This window comes from Coregonus lavaretus (genome assembly GCF_964263955.1).
Source record: "Coregonus lavaretus genome assembly, contig: HAP1_SCAFFOLD_2381, whole genome shotgun sequence".
Lineage (NCBI taxonomy): Eukaryota > Metazoa > Chordata > Actinopteri > Salmoniformes > Salmonidae > Coregonus > Coregonus lavaretus.
The window spans coordinates 18,996-32,500 of record NW_028163027.1 but is presented as its reverse complement, the minus strand read 5'-3'; the positions used below and the strand labels follow the sequence as shown (position 1 = coordinate 32,500).

At 40.7% G+C, this 13,505-nt stretch overlaps 1 protein-coding gene across 1 annotated transcript in view; it reads right to left on the bottom strand.

Moving 5' to 3' along the window:
- Window positions 1–13,505, bottom strand: part of LOC311118574 (GRB2-associated-binding protein 1-like) — a gene marked incomplete at its 5' end in the record, with an annotated part of 55,483 nt that overhangs the window by 23,540 nt on the left and 18,438 nt on the right. The window contains one exon of the mRNA XM_084193367.1: window positions 10,166–10,502. Within this exon, the coding sequence (XP_084049493.1) occupies window positions 10,166–10,502 (337 nt within the window). The remainder of the gene's footprint in view (window positions 1–10,165; window positions 10,503–13,505) is intronic.

The window sequence follows — 13,505 nt, the reverse complement described above, 5'->3', positions numbered from 1 at the left end:
TAGTAGCAGATAGTAGTAACAGAGAGTAGTAACATATACACAGAGAGTAGTAGCAGATAGTAGTAACAGATAGTAGTAGCAGATAGTAGTAACAGATAGTAGTAGCAGATAGTAGTAACAGATAGTAGTAGCAGATAGTAGTAACAGATAGTAGTAGCAGATAGTAGTAACAGATAGTAGTAACAGATAGTAGTAGCAGATAGTAGTAACATAGTAGTAACAGATAGTAGTAACATAGTAGTAGCAGATAGTAGTAACAGATAGTCGTAACAGATAGTAGTAGCAGACATTAGTAGCAGATAGTAGTAGCAGATAGTAGTAACATAGTAGTAACAGATAGTAGTAACATAGTAGTAGCAGATAGTTGTAACAGATAGTAGTAACAGATAGTAGTAGCAGATAGTAGTAGCAGATAGTAGTAACAGATAGTAGTAGCAGATAGTAATAACATAGTAGTAACATATAGTAGTAACAGATAGTAGTAACAGATAGTAGTACCAGATAGTAGTAACATATACACAGATAGTAGTAACAGATAGTAGTAACAGATAGTAGTAGCAGATAGTAGTAGCAGATAGTAGTAACAGATAGTAGTAGCAGATAGTAGTAGCAGATAGTAGTAGCAGATAGTAGTAGCATATAGTAGTAACAGATAGTAGTAACAGATAGTAGTAGCAGATAGTAGTAGCAGATAGTAGTAACATATACACAGATAGTAGTAGCAGATAGTAGTAGCAGATAGTAGTAACAGATAGTAGTAGCAGATAGTAATAACATAGTAGTAACAGATAGTAGTAACAGATAGTAGTAGCAGATAGTAGTAGCAGATAGTAGTAACATATACACAGATAGTAGTAGCAGATAGTAGTAGCAGATAGTAGTAACAGATAGTAGTACCAGATAGTAGTAACATATACACAGATAGTAGTAACAGATAGTAGTAACAGATAGTAGTAGCATATAGTAGTAGCAGATAGTAGTAGCAGATAGTAGTAGCAGATAGTAGTAGCAGATAGTAGTAACAGAGAGTAGTAGCATATAGTAGTAACATAGTGGTAACAGATAGTAGTAGCAGATAGTAGTAGCAGATAGTAGTAACATATAGTAGTAGCAGATAGTAGTAACAGATAGTATAACAGATAGTAGTAACAGATAGTAGTAGCATATAGTAGTAACAGATAGTAGTAGCAGATAGTAGTAGCAGATAGTAGTACCAGATAGTAGTAGCAGATAGTAGTAACATATACACAGATAGTAGTAACATATAGTAGTAACAGATAGTAGTAACAGATAGTAGTAACATATACAGAGATAGTAGTAACAGATAGTAGTAACAGATTGTAGTAACAGATAGTAGTAACAGATAGTAGTAGCAGATAGTAGTAGCAGATAGTAGTAACATAGTAGTAACAGATAGTAGTAACATATACACAGATAGTAGTAGCAGATAGTAGTAGCAGATAGTAGTAACAGAGAGTAGTAACATATACACAGAGAGTAGTAGCAGATAGTAGTAACAGATAGTAGTAGCAGATAGTAGTAACAGATAGTAGTAGCAGATAGTAGTAACAGATAGTAGTAGCAGATAGTAGTAACAGATAGTAGTAACAGATAGTAGTAGCAGATAGTAGTAACAGATAGTAGTAGCAGATAGTAGTAACAGATAGTAGTAACAGATAGTAGTAGCAGATAGTAGTAACATAGTAGTAACAGATAGTAGTAACATAGTAGTAGCAGATAGTAGTAACAGATAGTCGTAACAGATAGTAGTAGCAGACATTAGTAGCAGATAGTAGTAGCAGATAGTAGTAACATAGTAGTAACAGATAGTAGTAACATAGTAGTAGCAGATAGTTGTAACAGATAGTAGTAACAGATAGTAGTAGCAGATAGTAGTAGCAGATAGTAGTAACAGATAGTAGTAGCAGATAGTAATAACATAGTAGTAACAGATAGTAGTAACAGATAGTAGTAACAGATAGTAGTACCAGATAGTAGTAACATATACACAGATAGTAGTAACAGATAGTAGTAACAGATAGTAGTAGCAGATAGTAGTAGCAGATAGTAGTAACAGATAGTAGTAGCAGATAGTAGTAGCAGATAGTAGTAACATATACACAGATAGTAGTAGCATATAGTAGTAACAGATAGTAGTAACAGATAGTAGTAGCAGATAGTAGTAGCAGATAGTAGTAACATATACACAGATAGTAGTAGCAGATAGTAGTAGCAGATAGTAGTAACAGATAGTAATAACATAGTAGTAACAGATAGTAGTAACAGATAGTAGTAGCAGATAGTAGTAGCAGATAGTAGTAACATATACACAGATAGTAGTAGCAGATAGTAGTAGCAGATAGTAGTAACAGATAGTAGTACCAGATAGTAGTAACATATACACAGATAGTAGTAACAGATAGTAGTAGCATATAGTAGTAGCAGATAGTAGTAGCAGATAGTAGTAGCAGATAGTAGTAACAGAGAGTAGTAGCATATAGTAGTAACATAGTAGTAACAGATAGTAGTAACAGATAGTAGTAGCAGATAGTAGTAACAGATAGTAGTAGCAGATAGTAGTAGCAGATAGTAGTAACAGATAGTAGTAACAGATAGTAGTAACATATACACAGATAGTAGTAGCAGATAGTAGTACCAGATAGTAGTAGCAGATAGTAGTAACATATACACAGATAGTAGTAACATATAGTAGTAACAGATAGTAGTAACAGATAGTAGTAACATATACAGAGATAGTAGTAACAGATAGTAGTAACAGATTGTAGTAACAGATAGTAGTAACAGATAGTAGTAGCAGATAGTAGTAACAGATAGTAGTAACAGATAGTAGTAACATAGTAGTAGCAGATAGTAGTAACATATAGTCGTAACAGATAGTAGTAACAGATAGTAGTAGCAGATAGTAGTAGCAGATAGTAGTAGCAGATAGTAGTAGCAGATAGTAGTAGCAGATAGTAGTAACATATACACAGATAGTAGTAGCAGATATTAGTAACAGATAGTAGTAACAGATAGTAGTAGCAGATAGTAGTAACAGATAGTAGTAACAGATAGTAGTAACAGATAGTAGTAACATATACACAGATAGTAGTAGCAGATAGTAGTAACATATAGTAGTAACATATAGTAGTAACATATACACAGATAGTAGTAACATATAGTAGTAACAGATAGTAGTAACAGATAGTAGTAACATATACAGAGATAGTAGTAACAGATAGTAGTAACAGATTGTAGTAACAGATAGTAGTAACAGATAGTAGTAGCAGATAGTAGTAACAGATAGTAGTAACATAGTAGAAACAGATAGTCGTAACAGATAGTAGTAGCAGATAGTAGTAGCAGATAGTAGTAGCAGATAGTAGTAGCAGATAGTAGTAACATATACACAGATAGTAGTAGCATATAGTAGTAACATATAGTAGTAACAGATAGTAGTAACATATACACAGATAGTAGTAACATATAGTAGTAACAGATAGTAGTAACAGATAGTAGTAGCAGATAGTAGTAACATAGTAGTAACAGATAGTAGTAACAGATAGTAGTAACAGATAGTAGTAGCATATAGTAGTAACATAGTAGTAACAGATAATAGTAACATAGTAGTAACAGATAGTAGTAACAGATAGTAGTACCAGATAGTATTAACAGATAGTAGTAACATATACACAGATAGTAGTAGCAGATAGTAGTAGCAGATAGTAGTAACATATAGTAGTAACATATACACAGAGAGTAGTAGCAGATAGTAGTAACAGATAGTAGTAACATATACACAGATAGTAGTAACATATAGTAGTAACAGATAGTAGTAACAGGTAGTAGTAGCAGATAGTAGTAACATATACACAGAGAATAGTAACAGATAGTAGTAACAGATAGTAGTAACATATACACAGATAGTAATAGCAGATAGTAGTAACAGATAGTAGTAACATATACACAGATAGTAGTAACATATAGTAGTAACATATAGTAGTAACAGGTAGTAGTAGCAGATAGTAGTAACATATACACAGAGAGTAGTAACAGATAGTAGTAACAGATAGTAGTAGCAGATAGTAGTAGCAGATAGTAGTAGCAGATAGTAGTACCAGATAGTAGTAGCAGATAGTAGTAACATAGTAGTAACAGATAGTAGTAGCAGATAGTCGTAGCAGATAGTAGTAACATATAGTAGTAGCAGATAGTAGTAGCAGATAGTATAACAGATAGTAGTAACAGATAGTAGTAGCAGATAGTAGTAGCAGATAGTAGTAGCAAATAGTAGTAACAGATAGTAGTAACATAGTAGTAACATATACACAGATAGTAGTAGCAGATAGTAGTAACATATAGTAGTAACATATAGTAGTAACATATAGTAGTAACAGATAGTAGTAACATATACACAGATAGTAGTAACATATAGTAGTAACAGATAGTAGTAACAGATAGTAGTAGCAGATAGTAGTAACAGATAGTAGTAACATATAGTAGTAGCAGATAGTAGTAACATATAGTAGTAACAGATAGTAGTAACATAGTAGTAACAGATAGTAGTAACATATTGTATTAACAGATAGTAGTAACATATACACAGATAGTAGTAACAGATAGTAGTAACAGATAGTAGTAACAGATAGTAGTAACAGATAGAAGTAGCAGATAGTAGTAACAGATAGTAGTAACAGATAGTAGTAACATATACACAGATAGTAGTAACAGATAGTAGTAACAGATAGTAGTAACAGATAGTAGTAACAGATAGAAGTAGCAGATAGTAGTAACAGATAGTAGTAACAGATAGTAGTAACATAGTAGTAACAGATAGTCGTAACAGATAGTAGTAACAGATAGTAGTAACAGATAGTAGTAACATAGTAGTAACAGATAGTCGTAACAGATAGTAGTAGCAGATATTAGTAGCAGATAGTAGTAGCAGATAGTAGTAGCAGATAGTAGTAACAGATAGTAGTACCAGATAGTAGTAACATATACACAGATAGTAGTAACAGATAGTAGTAGCAGATAGTAGTAACAGATAATAGTAACATAATAGTAACAGATAGTAGTAACATCGTAGTAACAGATAGTAGTTACAGATAGTAGTAACAGATAGTAGTAACAGATAGTAGTAACATATACACAGATAGTAGTAACAGATAGTAGTAACATATAGTAGTAACAGATAGTAGTAACATATACACAGATAGTAGTAACAGATAGTAGTAACAGATAGTAGTAGCAGATAGTAGTAGCAGATAGTAGTAGCAGATAGTAGTAACATATACACAGATAGTAGTAACAGATAGTAGTAACAGATAGTAGTAACATATAGTAGTAACAGATAGTAGTAGCAGATAGTAGTAACAGATAGTAGTAACAGATAGTAGTAGCAGATAGTAGTAACATAGTAGTAACAGATAGTAGTAGCAGATACTAGTAGCAGATAGTAGTAACAGATAGTAGTAGCAGATAGTAGTAGCAGATAGTATAACAGATAGTAGTAACATATAGTAGTAGCAGATAGTAGTAACAGATAGTAGTAACATATACACAGATAGTAGTAGCAGATAGTAGTAACAGATAGTAGTAACAGATAGTAGTAGCAGATAGTAGTAGCAGATAGTAGTAACAGATAGTAGTAACATATACACAGATAGTAGTAACAGATAGTAGTAGCAGATAGTAGTAACAAATAGTAGTAACAGATAGTAGTAACAGATAGTAGTAACATATAGTAGTAACAGATAGTAGTAACAGATAGTAGTAACAGATAGTAGTAGCAGATAGTAGTAACAGATAGTAGTAACAGATAGTAGTAGCATTGTAGTAACAGATAGTCGTAACAGATAGTAGTAGCAGATAGTAGTAGCAGATAGTAGTAGCAGATAGTAGTAGCAGATAGTAGTAACATATACACAGATAGTAGTAACAGATAGTAGTAACAGATAGTAGTAGCAGATAGTAGTAGCTGATAGTAGTAACAGATAGTAGTAACATATAGTAGTAACATAGTAGTAACAGATAGTAGTAGCAGATAGTAGTAGCAGATAGTAGTAACAGATAGTAGTAACATATAGTAGTAACAGATAGTAGTAACAGATAGTAGTAACAGATAGTATTAACAGATAGTAGTAACATATACACATATAGTAGTAGCATATAGTAGTAACAGATAGTAGTAACATATACACAGATAGTAGTAGCAGATAGTAGTAACAGATAGTAGTAACAGATAGTAGTAACAGATAGTAGTAGCAGATAGTAGTAACATATACACAGATAGTAGTAACAGATAGTAGTAACAGATAGTAGTAGCAGATAGTAGTAGCAGATAGTAGTAGCAGATAGTAGTAACATATACACAGATAGTAGTAACATATACACAGATAGTAGTAACAGATAGTAGTAACAGATAGTAGTAACATATAGTAGTAACAGATAGTAGTCCTACACACATAATGGCTGTTTTCACTAACAGCACATTATTCTATTATTATAAACTTGGTGGTTCGAGCCCTGAATGCTGATTGGCTGACAGCCGTGGTATATCAGAGAGTATACCACAGGTACGACAAAACATTTATTTTACTGCTCTAATTATGTTGGTAACCAGTTTATAAAAGCAATAAGGCACCTCGGGGGTTTGTGGTTTATGGCCAATATACCACAGCTAAGGGCTGTGTCCAGGCACTCCACGTTGTGTCGTATTTAAGAACAGCCCTTAGCCGTGGTATATTGGCTATATTCCACACCCCGTCGGGCCTTACTGTTTAATTATACAATAACGACCACATCACCATTCAACAAAACTATCCTCCTAGATTCTACACAATTATTAAATAATTCAAATACAGGTTAAATCCCAGTCAGGTGAAACTAAACATACTGTTGCCCCAAGCCAAACCCACGTAGCTACTGGAGTCTCAACCAGACTCAGCCAAACCCACCGTAGCTTTTGGATTCTCAACCAGACTCAGCCAAACCCACCGTAGCTTTTGGATTCTCAACCAGACTCAGCCAAACCCACCGTAGATTTTGGAGTCTCAACCAGACTCAGCCAAACCCACCGTAGCTTTTGGATTCTCAACCAGACTCAGCCAAACCCACCGTAGCTTTTGGATTCTAACAACCAGACTCAGCCAAACCCACCGTAGCTTTTGGATTCTAACAACCAGACTCAGCCAAACCAACCGTAATTTCTGGAGTCTCAACCAGACTCAGCCAAACCCACCGTAGCTTCTGGAGTCTCAACCAGACTCAGCCAAACCCACCGTAGCTACTGGAGTCTCAACCAGACTCAGCCAAACCCACGTAGCTACTGGAGTCTCATAACCAGACTCAGCCAAACCCACCGTAGCTACTGGAGTCTCAACCAGACTCAGCCAAACCCACCATAGCTTCTGGAGTCTCAACCAGACTCAGCCAAACCCACCGTAGCTTTTGGATTCTCAACCAGACTCAGCCAAACCCACCGTAGCTTTTGGATTCTCAACCAGACTCAGCCAAACCCACCGTAGCTTTTGGATTCTCAACCAGACTCAGCCAAACCCACCGTAGCTTTTGGATTCTCAACCAGACTCAGCCAAACCCACCGTAGCTTTTGGATTCTAACAACCAGACTCAGCCAAACCCACCGTAGCTTTTGGATTCTAACAACCAGACTCAGCCAAACCCACCGTAATTTCTGGAGTCTCAACCAGACTCAGCCAAACCCACCGTAGCTTCTGGAGTCTCAACCAGACTCAGCCAAACCCACCGTAGCTACTGGAGTCTCAACCAGACTCAGCCAAACCCACCGTAGCTTTTGGAGTCTCATAACCAGACTCAGCCAAACCCACCGTAGCTTCTGGATTCTCAACCAGACTCAGCCAAACCCACCGTAGCTTTTGGATTCTCAACCAGACTCAGCCAAACCCACCGTAGCTTCTGGAGTCTCACAACCAGACTCAGCCAAACCCACCGTAGCTTTTGGATTCTCAACCAGACTCAGCCAAACCCACCGTAGCTTTTGGATTCTAACAACCAGACTCAGCCAAACCCACGTAGCTACTGGAGTCTCAACCAGACTCAGCCAAACCCACCGTAGCTACTGGAGTCTCAACCAGACTCAGCCAAACCCACCGTAGCTACTGGAGTCTCAACCAGACTCAGCCAAACCCACCGTAGCTACTGGAGTCTCTCAACCAGACTCAGCCAAACCCACCGTAGCTACTGGAGTCTCAACCAGACTCAGCCAAACCCACCGTAGCTACTGGAGTCTCAACCAGACTCAGCCAAACCCACGTAGCTACTGGAGTCTCAACCAGACTCAGCCAAACCCACCGTAGCTACTGGAGTCACAACCAGACTCAGCCAAACCCACCGTAGCTACTGGAGTCTCAACCAGACTCAGCCAAACCCACGTAGCTACTGGAGTCTCAACCAGACTCAGCCAAACCCACCGTAGCTACTGGAGTCACAACCAGACTCAGCCAAACCCACCGTAGCTACTGGAGTCTCAACCAGACTCAGCCAAACCCACCATAGCTACTGGAGTCTCAACCAGACTCAGCCAAACCCACCGTAGCTACTGGAGTCTCAACCAGACTCAGCCAAACCCACCGTAGCTTTTGGAGTCTCATAACCAGACTCATAGCAGTACATGGAGGAGCCTAAACCTCTACAAATGTAAGCACTCACTAACTGTAAGTCGCTCTGGATAAGAACGTCTGCTGAATGACTAAAAATGTTAAATGTAAAATGTAACACTACACTACAGATCACATCAATAGAGAGCAGAGGAACACCTGAGAGACGTGTGTGTGTGTGTGTGTTTGTGTGCGAGTGTGTGTGTGAGCGACCATGTTTGTGTGTGCCTTACGTCTCCCTGCCCGTGTGAACTCTGTCATATATGTTTTTATCACCAGCATAGTCCTGCTAGCTAACTCAGGAACATTACAGCAGATACATTATTCATCAGTAGTATGGACCAGGGAGACCCAGTCACTACATAATATTAGGATGGGAGAGAGATGGGGAGAGGGGGAGAGGGAGGGAGGGAGGGAGGGAGGGAGAGGGGGAGAGGGGGAGAGGGAGGGAGGGAGGGAGGGAGGGAGGAAGGGAGGGAGAGGGAGGGAGGGAGGGAGGGAGGAAGTGAGAGAGAGGGGGAGAGGGAGGGAGGGAGGGAGTGAGAGAGAGGGAGGGAGGGAGGGAGGGAGGGAGGGAGGGAGGGAGGGAGGGGGGTAGAAGTAGGGACCAAGGAGAGGCACTCACTACATACTATGATGATGGGAACAATACACACATCTCTATGACAGAACACAGATCATCCTCAGAATAAACCAGGGTCATGATTCAACAGTGACACGCAATACATTTCTTCACCTGGGAACAGTACACACAAGTCCCCACCGACACTCTACAACAACACCACTACATATGAATGGACATTTCCTTATGGTATTGCTACGTCACTAAATATCCCATGTAGTGTGGCTGGTACATACCCTTACGTCTCCTTGCCCGTGTGAACTCTCCAACAGTCTGTGAGTCAGTTCTCTCCAAGCCCAGGGGTTTTGGGTGGAGGGAGATGGGGCTCAGACCTGATTTGTTCAACATAAACAGCGTCTAATGTATAGATTTGACCTCATGTACAGTACGCCCATGTCCGTCAGACATGAGATCCAGATCAAACATAGCAGCAGGCCCATTCCACACAAACACAAAGCCAAAGAAAGCCCACACCACTAGGACAAATGACCACAACCAAAAGACCCCCCATCACCTTTTGACCCCTACGACATCACATCGGAACGCTACACACACTCCATGATCAGACCCGCTGAATGAATATACCACAGCGACAGCAACACATGGCTTCCCACCCAAAAAAAAAAAGCCAGGAGGAAGACTGATAGATGAGATGACAGTAGGTTACACCTTTGAAGCAGCGACAATAAAATAACGTTGATTAAACACAAAAACACCAAGGGACCACAGAGCAGTGAACACCTTTTAAAGCAAGATGGAGAATGACCAAACCAAGTCGAAACAGCCTGTACAGCAGAGCAGATTATCAACCACTGGGCTGCTGCATATGCTACATAAACATATGGTTGTAAGCAGGCATGGATGACATAGCAGAATGAACACCCTTCCATACATAAACACTTACCTTTCCGGGGTTTGAGGTTTCGGTGAATGGGTGGTGGTTGGGTGTCTCCCCCTCCTCCCCCAGTGGTGTGTCTGCGAGATGGGGGTGTGTGGGGGTTGTGGGGGGAGGAGCGGAACCCCAGGTGTGCAGGTGGGGGTACCTGTCTCCCCAGCGAAGGCAGTTCTCCAGGGCAGGGGGTCATGATGACGTAGTTAGGGTCCTGGGAGGGGGGGTCGGGTAAGGAGGGGGTCGGTAGGGAGACGAGGGAGGTGTCGGAAGCGCTCATGGGAACATAGTTCTCATCCACATCTTCATCTCCTGGACACATTCCACCTAATGGTACCATGCCGTTATTCATCTGGTGGTGGGGGGGGGGATGGGGGTGGGGAGATGCAGAGAGAGGGAGAGAGAGGGGGGAGAGGGAGGGGGAGGGGAGAGAGAGAGCAGGGAGAGAGAGAGGGGAGAGAGAGAGGGGAGAGAAAGGGGGGAGAGAGAGAGAGGAGAGAGAGATGCAGAGAGAGAGAGGGGAGAGAGGCACGGGGGGGAGAGAGAGAGAGAGCGAGAGGGGGGAGAGAGAGATGCAGAGCGAGAGAGAGAGAGAGACGGGGAGAGAGGGGGCAGAGAGATAGAGAGAGAGAGGGGGGAGAGAGAGAGACAGTTGAGAAAGGTTAACTGTTTTAAGTGTGCATTGGTCTGAAGCTAAAAAATAAATAAAGAAGATGCACATGAGCACCACATTGCCTACTCCACCCATGCTCTACCAAGGTTTTTTTTTCAGCACACAGCTTTGAAGTACTAGTACAGTAGCTATGTTGGTCTATTGTACTTCAAACAATGTGTATGCAGGTTGCTTAGAATTCAAACCTTCTCAAACAGCCTAATTCATATTTGCTCCCACAATAATGTGATTTGTAACGCATACAAGTGAAAGTATTGGATTCGTCAACACACCACACTAAACCCATTCCACTACCTTTTCAAGCTTTTTTAAAATTATTATACGGAAGCAAGCTCTGCTTTTACACTTCCAAGACTTCCAAGCAAGCTCTGCTTTTACACTTCCAAGCTCTGCTTTTACACTTCCAAAAGCTCTGCTTTTACACTTCTCGTAGACTATCTCTAACTGGTTTATTTAGCAATACATGACAGTTTTTTGGGGGGGGTCAGTAGGTACCCAACATAACAACAGGAGGTGGTGTGTTGGACACAGTCACTCATATATAGAGGTCTATAGAGCCTGTCTGCATTCCTGATTTCCCTAAACTGTTAGCTTACCTGCGTAATATTGACATAAGCTAAGAAACACTTGTTTTGCAAACATGGTCCTGTTTTATCAATTGTTCATTACCTCTGTCAAATTAATATGGAGCTTAAAGTTGTGTGTATTTAAGGACCCTGTCTTTCAAAGATAATTCGTAGAAATCCAAATAACTTCACATATCTTCATTGTAAAGGGTTTAAACACTGTTTCCCATGCTTGTTCAATGAACCATAAACAATTAATGAACATGCACCTGTGGAACGGTCGTTAAGACAGCTTACAGACGGCAGGCAATTAAGGTCACAGTTATGAAAACTTAGGACACTAAAGAGGCCTTTCTACCTTCCGGAGACATTTGAAACCCCACCTCTTTAAGGAATACCTGGGATAGGATAAAGTAATCCTTCTACCCCCCCCCCCCCCCCAAAAAAAAATAAATAAATTGTAAAGTGGTTATGCCACTGGCTATAAGGTGAATGCACCAATTTGTAAGTCGCTCTGGATAAGAGCGTCTGCTAAATGACGTAAATGTAAATGTAAATGTACTGACTCTGAAAAACACCAAAAGAAAGACGCCCAGGATCCCTGCTCATCTGCGTGAACGTGCCTTAGGCATGCTGCAAGGAGGCATGAGGACTGCAGATGTGGCCAAGGCAATAAATTGCAATGTCCGTACTGTGAGACGCCTAAGACAGCGCTACAGGGAGACAGGACGGACAGCTGATCGTCCTCGCAGTGGCAGACCACGTGTAACAACACCTGCACAGGATCGGTACATCCGAACATCACACCTGCGGGACAGGTACAGGATGGCAACAACAACTGCCCGAGTTACACCAGGAACGCACAATCCCTCCATCAGTGCTCAGACTGTCCGCAATACGCTGAGAGAGGCTGGACTGAGGACTTGTAGGCCTGTTGTAATGCAGGTCCTCACCAGACATCACCGGCAACAACGTCGCCTATGGGCACAAATCCACCGTCGCTGGACCAGACAGGACTGGCAAAAAGTGCTCTTCACTGACGAGTCACGGTTTTGTCTCACCAGGGGTGATGGTCTGATTTGCGTCTATCGTCGAAAGAATGAGCGTTACACCGAGGCCTGTACTCTGGAGCGGGATCGATTTGGAGGCGGAGGGTCCGTCATGGTCTGGGGCGGTGTGTCACAGCATCATCGGACTGAGCTTGTTGTCATTGCAGGCAATCTCAACGCTGAGCGTTATAGGGAAGACATCCTCCTCCCTCATGTGGTACCCTTCCTGCAGGCTCATCCTGACATGACCCTCCAGCATGACAATGCCACCAGCCATACTGCTCGTTCTGTGCGTGATTTCCTGCAAGACAGGAATGTCAGTGTTCTGCCATGGCCAGCGAAGAGCCTGGATTTCAATCCCATTGAGCACGTCTGGGACCTGTTGGATCGGAGGGTGAGGGCTAGGGCTATTCCCCCCAGAAATGTCCGGGAACTTGCAGGTGCCTTGGTGGAAGAGTGGGGTATCTCACAGCAAGAACTGGCAAATCTGGTGCAGTCCATGAGGAGGAGATGCACTGCAGCACTAAATGCAGAAGATAACCCTATTTGTAAAAGACCAAGTCCACATTATGGCAAGAACAGCTCAAATAAGCAAAGAGAAACGACAGTCCATCATTACTTTAAGACATGAATAGCAACAAAAAAATCCAGAAAAACGCAAACGTCAAAAATGTTATAAATTGTAAGCTTAGATATGACAGTAGGGAAATTGTTATTTTACAATGAGCTTCAACCAAAAGCCTGCTATTGTCGCACCGACCTAATCTTTTAGTATCCTAGTAGCTAGCTAATTGATGAACCCTTTGTTGGTCTACGTTAGTAACATACAGTGGGGAAAAAAAGTATTTGGTCTTGGCCATAGTGGAGTTTGGAGTGTGACTGTTTGAGGTTGTGGACAGGTGACTTTTATACTGATAACAAGTTCAAACAGGTGCCATTAATACAGGTAACGAGTGGAGGACAGAGGAGCCTCTTAAAGAATAAGTTACAGGTCTGTGAGAGCCAGAAATCTTGCTTGTTTGTAGGTGACCAAATACTTATTTTCCACCATAATTTGCAAATAAATT